This window comes from Heterodontus francisci, chromosome 23, assembly GCF_036365525.1.
Source record: "Heterodontus francisci isolate sHetFra1 chromosome 23, sHetFra1.hap1, whole genome shotgun sequence".
Taxonomy (NCBI): domain Eukaryota; kingdom Metazoa; phylum Chordata; class Chondrichthyes; order Heterodontiformes; family Heterodontidae; genus Heterodontus; species Heterodontus francisci.
Window position 1 is genome coordinate 31,652,185 of NC_090393.1, and position 12,279 is coordinate 31,664,463.

At 42.0% G+C, this 12,279-nt stretch overlaps 1 protein-coding gene across 5 annotated transcripts in view; it reads right to left on the reverse strand.

Annotated features, from left to right (window-relative positions):
* The window catches only part of LOC137382698 (calcium/calmodulin-dependent protein kinase kinase 2-like), a 134,828-nt gene that overhangs the window by 37,063 nt on the left and 85,486 nt on the right, over nucleotides 1-12,279 (reverse strand). For all 5 annotated transcript variants that reach the window (XR_010977261.1, XR_010977262.1, XM_068054989.1 and 2 more), the window contains 3 exons: nucleotides 11,225-11,261; nucleotides 3,538-3,559; nucleotides 162-250 (listed from right to left, as the gene is read on the reverse strand). Coding sequence is in view for 3 of the 5 variants with exons in the window: in XM_068054989.1 (XP_067911090.1) it covers nucleotides 162-250; nucleotides 3,538-3,559; nucleotides 11,225-11,261 (148 nt within the window). In the remaining 2 variants the exon portion in view is untranslated. The remainder of the gene's footprint in view (nucleotides 1-161; nucleotides 251-3,537; nucleotides 3,560-11,224; nucleotides 11,262-12,279) is intronic.

The following is a 12,279-nucleotide window of genomic DNA, read 5'->3' on the forward strand; positions in this document are numbered from 1 at the left end:
CCTACTTACTTGCAAAGAATTGTGTATGGTGTAACAGAACAAGGTAGAGGGGAAAATAAAATAAATAGAAAGTTAATACTATTTCAGCACCGTTTCAACCATAAGGTCTCATTGTTATTTCCCTATTCACAGTCATACAAAGGAACACATCATACACTTACAGAATTCAATTCCCATGATCAAGTCCTGAAAGTAGAATCTTGCTTGTTCTTCTGTCAAGGGTTTATCAGTTGGAACCTCCATCACAGGGCTGAAACAATATAGAATCAAATGGAAACAAACTGGTGCAGCTGAAGTTCCTTGCCATTCTAATGTTCCACCGAAATAAATACGCTTTAACTAAGTTTTATTAGAAATGGAGACATGGTACATTTTTGATTTGTTCATTGCCACTAGGAGAGGCTAGACATTAGTCACTTTTCCAAATGGAGAAAAGGAGGGTGAGGAAATCAGAAACCCAGGCCATTTCCAGATGCTTCACAGATGGTCAAAGACTCACACTAAGGCCTGAATGCATCGAAAGAGAAAAATCTGAGGAGTATTCCCTGCTATAGTACAGGTCCAACAGTTGGCTGTAGAGGATAAGCAGCGGGTCTTTGCTAGGTAACAACATGGGTTTAGGGTGAACAATTTTAAATGGTAACCATGGAAGAGGATTATAAATTAATATCAGTCGTCTGTTTTTAACCAGTATATACAAAACATGCAAAATTGTAACCCACAGATACTGTATAAAAATGTGATTTTGGTCCTAGAAAGAGTAAAAAGATATAATCGTAGGTTTTAAAGGCAAATCAAATTTGTTTCAAGACCCAACTGCAAATTTTATTTAATATTTTCCAATATTTGGAAGTGTACAAAATTAAGTGATAGCAGTAAAGAGACCAATATTAGAGAAAATTTACCAGTACTGTGAGCATATGGAACACAACAAAACCTTTGGTCAGAAAGATAACCAAATATTTTCATAAATGTTTTATGAAAATACATAGGCCCATATTTTGACGCAGTGGCAAAGGAATGACTCTTGCCATTCATCACGCTGACAGTTGCCCGCAGACTTTTTGGGGGCTTTTCAGTGCCAATTTGCAGTATTTAGAGTTTATTTCCAGCGCAGTGCCCTCAACAGGGGATGTGTGGCGTGACAGAGCAGGGCAAGCAACAGCGTGAATCTTCAACCAGACTGACGAATCTTCACTGAAACAAATGACAGGATTTTTGTTTTGGGGTCAGGACTCTGACCATCATTTCTGGGTCCCAACTCCACACAGCGTCGACATGACATGCCCTACGCAATTTTTGTTGGATTGGCCAATTAATGGCCAGAGGGCACATTTGCCATCCAGTTAAGGATGGTGGGCAGACTCCCAACACTGGAGGGCCAATAGAAGGCCCTCCAGCAGTGACAGCAGCAGCCTGCCGATGCAGCTAAGGATGTAAGAGGGTGCCTCAAGATGGATGTGCCTCTCAGCACTTAAGAACTTAGAGAATAACAATGGCCATAGCTGGGCGGCACAGTGGTTAGCACCGCAGCCTCACAGATCCAGCGACCCGGGTTAGATCCGGGGGTACTGCCTGTGCGGAGTTTGCAAGTTCTCCCTGTGACCGCGTGGGTTTTCGCCGGGTGCTCCGGTTTCCTCCCACAGCAGGTTGATAGGTAAATTGGCCATTGTAAATTGCCCCTAGTGTGGGTAGGTGGTAGGGGAATGTGGGGATGTGGTAGGAATATGGGATTAGTATAAATGGGCGGTTGATGGTCAGCATAGACTTGGTGGGCCGAAGAGCCTGTTTCAGTGCTGTATCTCTAAATAAATAAATAAATAGCTGCCAGACCGCCTTCGTGGAGGGAAACCCTTCCAGAGTGCTGCCAACAGCCGCAGCTGTAGCCATTTTCCTGCATCGGCAGCAAAGGTGTTGGGGGTGGGGATCATATTAAAGTGCCTCAGGAGGGTTGCCCTTTCAGTCTGCTACCGGGCGGCCGCCATCTCACATTAACCATGTTTCGGCCACTGGGGGAGGGGGGCCCACCCAGCAACTGGAAAATTCCAGTCAACATGGGGGAAGAGGCCTTAATTGGTACTTAATGGTTTCAATTGGCTATCCACCACTTGTGTCCTTGACCTGTCCTCCTTAAATAATGTCCCGGAGGGGGGGACCATGCCAGCAAAATAGAATGCCAGCAGGTGGCAGCAGATTCTGGGCCCATCCACCTCCAGCGGGTTTTCAAAATTCTGCCTAGAGTCTAAACCAGGTAGTATAAATTGAAATTAATTCATTGTAAAATCATGTCCATAAAGTGAAACAAAGAGAGGAAGAAAGATGGGAGAGAGATACAAAAGACAGCAAGTAAAAAATTATTTAAAAAAAATCTTCAACACTAATTAAATTCTGAAGAAATGAGTCGCCATACTTACAAAATTAAGTTTTTGGTGCCAGAGAGGTTGTTTGGCAGTAATTATGGCTCATTATGCTGTTAAAAATTCACTTACGCCTCAATGCACCAGCCCAAAATGTTTCTGGCGTGTTTAGTGAGTAACTACCACAACTTCACGCCCTTAGATTTATTTTAATGTCATGTCTCTGAGAGGTACTGTTACAGCACAGCATGTGGAGGAGCAGGGAAACTTGGACAGCAACTTCTGGATTTCCATGCTTAACTGTACATGTATGGACTTCTGAAGTTGCTGTCCAATTTGCTCCCTAATAATGGTGAGCGCTGTCAGCCTCACCGTCATTGTCAAAGCAAAATCTGGGCCATGGTATTTATATGTAGAGCTGTTAAGTTTCAAAATATATTACTGCCTATGGTTTCACTAGTATAACAAATTGTATTCCCAATACAATTAGAGGAACTAAACAATATTAATACTACACTGGTGCTAATGTTTGTGACTTAAACAACACTTTGCCATGCCCATGTTGAAGGGAGATTTGCTAGAGGTGTTCAAAATCATGAGGGGTCTAGACAGAGTTGATAAGGAAAAACTCTTCCTTTTGGCGGAGGGGTTGAGAACCAGAGGACACAGATTTAAAGCGATTGGCTAAAGAACCAAAGGATACATGAGAAAACAAATTTTTTTAATGCAGTGAGTGGTTAGGATGTGGAATGCACTGACTGAGGGGGTGGTGGGGCAGATTCAATTGTGGCATTCAAAAGGGAATTGGATAAAAACCTGAAAAGAAAAATAAATTGAAGGGCAGGTGAGTGGGACTAGCTGAATTACTCTTGCAGAGAGCCAGCATGGACTCAACAGGCCAAATGGCCTCCTTCTGCGCCGTAATCATTCTATGATTCTATGTGTTTCCATAAGCAATGAGTTTGGGATCTTATGTAGCAGAGGCTATGCATTTCCCTGAATGGGAAGGGACTCATACTGGAGGATGCATCAGCATAAGCCACTCTACACAGCCGTGAGGCTCAGACGCACGAGGAACACTGGCTGGAATCTGGTAATACACCCAAACTTCTTGATCGGACAATAAAGCAGAGAAATCAAAAAGATGTTCAGAAAAGGAAAATGAAAGAGAAATACTTACCCTTGTTTCACAAGTTCAAAAACTGAAGAAGAAATAGAATTACAGTAAGTTTTTTTTACAGAATATATTTTATGTACCTTAGAAGATTAAAAATGAGTTAAACACTTACATAATGATCTTATGTTGATGTCACACAAGACAGTCAATGTTTTCTTGATATGATTTATGTCATCACATACTATGTTTGTGAAAATTGTTTTCATTTGTTCATAAAATACCTGTAGTTTTCACTTGCCAAGAGGTCACAACCCAAAATTCCTCGATCCAACTCACCTCAGTGTATGTCAGGCAGTGTGCTTTTTGCGAGTGCCTGACCTGAGCTCAGCAGAACCCGGCTGCATTTCTGGTTTCAGCTGATTTAAATGACCAAGCAAGATTATCAGATGGGAATCAGTGCTTACTCAAAATCAGCAAAGGGAAATAGTGCACTTCTGCAGGTGTTAAAGATCTCTTCAATGGGCTGGTGTTTCTGGGGCCTACTGGCTGCTGTCAGAAAGAGATATGCACTCTGATCACCTCTGCTCCACCAAAATATTATTGAAATTTACTTAAATGAGATAAATGGGTATCCCTGCAATCTCTAATGCCCAGTTTGCTTCAGGGTTTGTGTCCACCCAGCAGAATCCCCTGCAAATGATGTGCAATATAGGAACACAAGAAATAGAAGGAGTAGGCCATTTGGCCTCAACTTTGCTCCGCCATTCAACTAGAATATGGCTGATTTTTACCTCAATGTAATTTTTCCACACTATCCTCATATCCCTTGATATCTTTTTTATCTGGAATTCTATTGATCTGTGTCTTGAACATAATGACTGAGCCTCCACAGCCCTCTGGGGTAGAGAATTCTAAAGATTCACCACCCGCTGAGTGAAGAAATTCCTCATCTCAGTCCTAAATGGGCTACCTCTTATTCTGTGACTGCATCCTCTGGTTTTAGATGCCCCGCAGCCAGGGGAAACATCCCTTCCTGTATCTACTCTGTCGAGCCCTGTAGAATTTTGTATGCTTCCATGTGATCACCTGTCATTCTTCTAAACTCTAGAGAAGATAGGCCCAGTCTCCTTAATCTCTCCTCATAGGACAACCCCACTATCCCAGGGATTAGTCTGGTGAACCTTCGTTGCACTGCCTCTATGGCAAGTACATCCTTCCTTAGGTAAGGAGACCAATACTGTACACAATGCCAAGTGCAGTCTCACCAAGGCTCCATACAATTGCAGTGACTTCTTTACTCCTATACTCAAATCCTCTTGTAATGAAGGCCAACATACCATTTGCCTTCCTAATTGCTTGCTGCACCTGCATGTTAGCTTTCAGTGACTTATGAACAAGGACACCCAGGTCCCTTTGGACAGTAACACTTCCAAATCTCTCACCATTTAAGAAACATGCTGCATTTCTGTTTTTCCTACCATAGTGGGTAACTTTACATTTTTCAACATTATGGGCTGAATTTTACTAGCCCTCTGGCGTCGGGGGCACAGAAATTTCTTCCAGGAGAGGCCTGCCACAACCCCCCCCCCCGACGCTGGGAAGGCCCCACCGCATTTTACCAGTGGCAGCGAGGCCTCAATGCAGCCCCCCCGCCGCTCGGCGGCAGGACCTTCATTTTAATATGCAAAGCATATTACAATTAAAGAATAATTACCTACCTGGTAGCGACGGCCGTCCCACGCCAATATTCCGGCCACCGGCCTGAACTCCCATGCCTTCGGAACTTTGTTCAGAGTTCCGAGGCTTGACACTGGTGGCGAGGGGGGAGGAGTGAAAATTTCAGGATTGGTGGGGGGAACCAGGGAAAACCGCTCCAATTGGATGTGGGGTTGGTGGGAAGGGGTTGAGGATCAAAGGTGAAGTTGAGGGGTGAAAGTTCGTAATTTTAAAAATTGGTTTTCTGGGGGTTGGGTTATTTTATTAATTGATAGCTCAGTGAGGAAGGTTGGAAAGGGGAGGAAAGATCTTGTAACAGTCTCTATCACACGGGACAAAACATTTGACAAACTAATGGGACTAAAGGTAGACAAGTCGCCAGGACCTGATGGCCTGCATCCAAGGGTTTTAAAGGAAGTGGCTGCAGAGATAGGCTGCAGAGATAGTGGAGGCATTGGTCAAAATATTCCAGAACTCACTGGATTCCGGGAGGGTCCCAGCAGATTGGAAACCCGCTAATGTGACGCCCCTGTTCAAGAAAGGAGGGAGACAAAAAGCAGGAAACTATAGGCCAGTCAGCCCAACATCAGTCATTGGGAAGTTAGTAGAGTCCATAATTAAGAAAGAAATAGCAGGACATTTAGAAAAGCTTAATGCAATCAAACAGAGCCAACATGGTTTTGTGAAAGGGAAATCATGTTTGACAAATTTGCTAGAGTTCTTTGAGAATATAACAAGCAGAGTTGATAAAGGGGAACTGGTAGATGTAGTGTATTCGGATTTCCAGAACACATTCGATAAGGTGCCACATAAAAGATTATTTCGCAAGATAGGAGCTCACAGTATTGGGGGTAATGTATTAGCATGGATTGAGGATTGGTTAACTCACAGAAGACAGAGAGTCGGGATTAATGGGTCTTTTTCAGGTTGCAAAGATGTAACTAGTGGAGTGCCACAAGGATCAGTTCCAGGGCCTCAATTATTTACTATCTATATTAATGACTTGGAGGAGGGGATAGAGTGTAATATATCCAAATTTGCTGACAATACAAAAATAGGGAGGGCATGTTGTGATGAGGACATAAGGAATCTGCAAGGGGATATAGATAGGTTGAGGGAGTGGGCAAAAACTTGGCAGATGGAGTTTAATGTAGGAAAGTATGAGGTCATGCACTTTGGTAGGAAGAATCAAAAGAAAGACTATTATTTAAATGGAGAGAGACTTCAAAAAAGTGCAGCACAGAGGGATCTGGGTGTTCTTGTGCATGAAACACAAAAAGTTAGCATGCAGGTGCAGCAAGTAATTAAGAAGGCAAATGGAATTTTGGCCTTATTTGCTAGGGGGTTGGAGTTTAAAAATAGGGAAGTCTTGTTACAACTGTACAGAGTGTTGGTGAGGCCGCACCTGGAATACGGTGTACAGTTTTGGTCCCCATATTTAAGAAAGGATATACTGACATTGGAGGCAGTTCAAAAGAGATTCACTAGGCTGATTCCTGGGATGAAGGGGTTGACTTATCAAGAACGGCTAAACAACTTAGACCTTTATTCATTAGAGTTTAGAAGAATGAGGGGTGATCTTATTGAAAATTATAAGATTCTGAGGGGACTCGACAGGGTAGATGTTGAGAAGATGTTTCCACTAGTGGGGGAATCTCGAACTAGGGGACATAGTTAGAGAACAAGGGGACACTCATTTAAAATGGAGAGGCGCAATAATTTCTTCTCTCAGAGGGTAGTGAATGTCTGGAATTCTCTACCCCAGATTGTTGTGGAGGCAAGATCACAAAGTATTTAAAGACAAGGTAGATAGATTTTTGAAATATCGGGGAGTTGAGGGCTATGATGAGTTGACACAAAAGATGAGTTGGGGTCTGGGGCAGATCATCCATGATCTTATTGAATGGTGGGGCAGGCTTGAGGGGCCAAATGGCCTACTCCTGCTCCTATTTCTTATGGTCTTATGAAAGTATCACTGAAATGTTGCGCGTCATTTCAGGGCGCCGGCACCTTGAAGCCCTTTAAAAATGGAGCCGGCGCCTGTGCAGTGGCGCCGGATGCTGTTGTCAGGGACGGAATGGCCACCCCCTCTACACCATCAGGGGCGGCTGCTCCACCCCTCCATTTAAACGAGCCCCACACGAAATATCGCGGAGGCTCAGTGACAGCACACCCGCACGAGCTGACTGCCGAGATCAGAGCATGCCGCCGCAATTCGCAGCGTACTCATAAAATTCTGCGCTATATCCCATCTGCCATGTTCTTGCCCATTCACGTGTCCTGTCTAAATCCCTTTGAAGCCTCTTTGCATCCTCCTCACAACTCACATTCCCACCTAGTTTTGTGACATCAGCAAACCTGGAAATATTACATTTGGTCCCCACATCCAAATCATTGATATAGATTGTGAATAGCTGGGGCTCAAGCACTGATCCTTGTAGTACCCCACTAGTCACAGCCTGCCAACCTGAGAATGACCTATTCATTCCTACTCTGTTTTCCACCCATTAACCAATTCTCAATCCATGCCAGTACATTACGCCCAATCCCATGTGCTCTAATTTTGCTTACTAAGCTCTGTGTGGGACCTTGTCGAAAACCTTCTGAAAATCCAAATACACCACATCCATCGGTTCCCCTTGATCTATTCTGCTAGTTACATCCTCAAAAAATTCCAACAGGTTTATCAAACATTATTTCCCTTGCATAAATCCAGGTTGACTCTGCCCAATCCTACCATTCTTCTTTTTCTAAATGTCCAGTTATCACATCCTTTATAAAAGATTCTAGCATTTTCACTACTACTGTCAGGCTAACAGGTCTATAGTTCCTCGTTTTTTCTCTCCCTCCTTTCTTAAATATTGGGTTACATTTGATATCTTCCAACCTGCAGGAACCATTCTAGAATCTATAGAATTTTGGAAGATGACCACCAATGCATCTACTATCTCTACAGTCACCTCTTTCAACACTCTGGGATGTAGTTCACCAGGTCTTGGGGATTTATTAACTTTCAGTCCCATTAATTTCTCCAGTACTACTTTTTTTACTAATACGAATTTCTTTTTGTTCCTCATTCTCGCTAGTCCCTTGGTTCTCTAGTACTCCTGGAAGGTTTTTTCCATCTTCCTCCATGAAGACAGACACAACGTATTTGTTTAGTTTCTCTGCCAGTTCCTTATTCCCCATTATAAATTCTCCAGTCTCTGCCTGTAGTGGGCCCACATTTGTCTTTGCTAATCTTTTACTTTTTACATACTTTTAGAAGCTTTTACAGTCTGTTTTTATGTTTCTCCCAAGTTTACTTTCATATTCTATTTTGTCTTTCTGTGCCTTATAGGAGTGTAAATTTGTTGTAAACCATGTATTAATTCTTTAAATGCTAGCCATTGCCTGTCTACCATCATACCAATCTACCACAGCCAACTTGCCTCTCATACCTTTGTAGTTTCCTTTGTTTAGATTTAAAACCCTAGTTTCGGATTGAACTAACTACATCACTTTCAAACTTAAAGTAAAATTCTATCATATTATGGTCACTCTTCCCCAGAGGCTCCTTTATGAGATTATTAGCTAGCCCTTTCTCATTGCACAATGCTAGATCTAAAATAGCCCATTCTCTCGTTGGTTCTTCAATATATGAGCTAGAAAACAATCTTGTATACATTCCTGGAATTCGTCCTCCACAGCATTAGAGCAATCAGGTTTACACAGTCTATATGTAGGTTGAAATCCCCCGATCACTGTATTACCCTTGATACTAGCACCTTTAATTTCCTGATTTATACCATGCCCTACATTACCACTACTGTTTGGTGGCCTATATACAACTCATACCAACTTTTGCTGCCCCTTGCTGTTTTTTTAGCTCCACCCAAACTGATTCTACATCTTTATCTTCCTATCTGAGATCCTCTCAGTAAAGTATTGATCTCATCCTTTATTAACAGCGTTATCCCATCTCCTTTTCCTTTTTTCCTATCCTTCCTAAATGTCGAATACTCTTCGACATTCAATTCCCAGCCTTGGTCACCCTGAAGCCATGGCTCTGTAATGACAATTAGATCATACATGTTTACTTCTATTTGTGTCGTCAATTCATCAACCTTGTTACAAATGCTGTGTGCATTCAGACAGAGTGCCTTTAATTCTGTCTTTTAATTATATTTGCAACCTCTAGCCATATCTGCTAGTGCACTCTTAAGTTTGTATGCTCTGTCCCTTCCTGCCACACTCAGATTATCAATTCCCTTATTTTGCTACCTCACTCTCTTGCCTTGTCCTCACTCTAATTTATCACATCTTCCCTCGCTTCATCCCTCTCCCCCACTATTTAGTTCAAAGTGGGAGGTGTTATGATGCCACTCATGGGTCATTTTCATAGCATTTAGTTGCTCTTGCCTGTTTTAGGGGGAAATTTTCTGACCATCCCGGCGATGACCCAGAAAATGCACATCAAGTACATACCGGGTGGAGACCTGATGTTTCCCCATTCCCCACTGCCTGGTGCACTCTGCCCTGCATAATTGGTGTGAAATAGGTTTAAAATTAAATTAATTAAACTGGGTGCACATCTTATTAAAAATTTCAAACAACGTACACTTTTCTCGCCGAGACTAAACTCCTCAATAATTCTTAATCATCTTGCTCAGGTTATTTCTAGTTTACTCTCGTCGCTTGGTAGTACAGAACTTGAGTATTGTCAAGGCTTTTCATCTTGCACTCATCAGGACAGATGCAAGAATGCCAAATTTCAAAGGGAGCAACAATTTATAGTGCATGAGAAGAGGGTGTTGATTGGTTGAGGCGTTGCTATGGAGAATGCACCAGAGAACTATTGTCCCCACGCTTTTGTTTATTCAAAAAATGTGCAATGCCTGGGCATGTTCCTTTTGCCTACAGAGGACAGGTCCCTGTGTATGTATATATGTAGCTTCTCTGCAGGCAAAAGGAACATGTCCAGGCATTGTGCCTTTTTTGAATTAAAGTGCGGGGGACAATAGTTCCCCGGTGCATTCTCCATGGCACGCCTTGACTAGTGTTAACTTGCCAACCAATCAGCACCCTTTTCTCCTGCAGTATAAATTGCTGCTTCCTTTGAAATTTGGCATTCTTGCGTCTGTCCTGATGAGTGCAAGATGAAAAGCTTAGACAACATGTCACTTTTTCCGCAATACTCAATTTCTAGTTTAAATATATTCCATAAAAGGAGACTAGATTTTTTCTGAAATGCTCTCCAAAAATGAAGCAACCTTCCTGGTTTTTCTTTTCTGATTTCATAAAGTTGAGCAATGCAGATTATTACAATCATGATCTGATCGAATTGTCATTTCAAAATTCTCAGGGGTACCATTTTCTTTTAAAATGCAGAACATGTGTAGCACTAATTGGCAGTGGAACTCAAAAGATTTCATAAATGGCATATGTTAACTGCAAAAAGCAGCCTAAATTTATCATTCTGATAATGTCCTGGCATTAAGTACTGACTGAAATTATGCATGGAATATCAACTGTATTCTATCCTGTCCTAAATTCCAACTAGTGAATAGTGACATTAATTATAAAAATATTCTTAAACTACTGAACCAGCTCTATAGAAATCTTTTAGAAGAGTTTATTTTAATTGTTCATACTTGTCTGTTCTACATATGGACAGAAAATAAAACAAGTTAAGCATACCATGGAAGATTTGATGGAAAAAAGCACCCAGTTCATTAATTAACTTTGTTGAAACTGTTACTATACGTCTTAGGAGAAAGTGGCGCCAACTTGTATCAACATTTATATACTAAAATCACAGGCTGGCATTGCACTCTAAAATGAAATAATAAATAGCTCAAGTTGCCAAACACTATTATAAAAGAACTTGACACAGGGTAAAAATCTGATTTAAAATAATTTCATTTCTAACCGAAATGCTGGTTAAAATTCATTTCTTTATTGTTAACACAGGAGACATATGCTTTTTCAGTTTGGGCTACATGTGGTATATCATTCAAATTATGTAGTATGACAAAGAAATATTGGAACATACCCATGTACAGATGGTCCTCACTAGGGTCATCGAGCACCTGTGAAAATAAACAAAGAGTGACATCTTAGAAACACGTTTACACTTTAACAAGGAACATAAATCAGGAAAAGAAATACATGATGGAGGACCCATTAACCACTACTCTGTTTCCCGTCACTCAGTCAATTTCATATCCATGTTGCTACTGTCCCTTTTATTTTATGAGCTATAATTTTACTCACAAGTCTGTTGTGTGGCACTGTATCAAATACCTTTTGGAAGTTCATGTACATCACATCAACAGCATTGCCCTCATCAACCCTCTCTGTTACCTCTTCAAAAAACTCCAGCAAGTTAGTTAAGAATGATTTTCCCTTAACGAATCCGTACTGGCTTTCTTTAATTAACCCGTATCTGTTCATGTGACTATTAATTTGGTCCCGAATTATTGTTTCTAGACGGAATACTCTAGTTGGGGCCCACCCAGAGCTTTATAAAGGTTCAGCATAACTTCCCAGCTTTTGTACTCAATGAACACAAGAAATAGGAGGAGTAGACCATATGGCCCATCGAGCCTGCTCCGCCATTCAAAACGATCATGGCTGATCTTAGGATTCAACTCCACTTTCCCACTTGCTTGTCATATCCCTCGATTCCGAGACACCAAAAAGCCGTCTATCCCAGCCTTAAATGTATTCAACGATGGAACATCCACAACCCTCTGGGTAGAGAATTCCAAAGATTCACAACCCTTTGAGTGAAGTAATTTCTCCTCATCTCAGTCCTAAATGATGGACCCCTTATCCTGAGACTGTGCTCCCGTGTTTTAGATTCCCTGACCAGCGGAAATAATCCCTCAGTGTCTACCCTATCCAACCCCTTTAGAATCTTAGGGCTAGATTTTACCTTAGGGGGACGGGAATTCGCCACCGGCGTGAAAGTCGGTGGCAAACCCACTTCCGCCTAGCCTGGGGATCCGTCCCACATTTTGCAGATCCCCGGGCTTTAATTGCCCCGAGGCGGGACTTCCACCTGCTTGAGGGAGGCGGTCTCGCTTCAGTGAGCTGCCGGCCAAT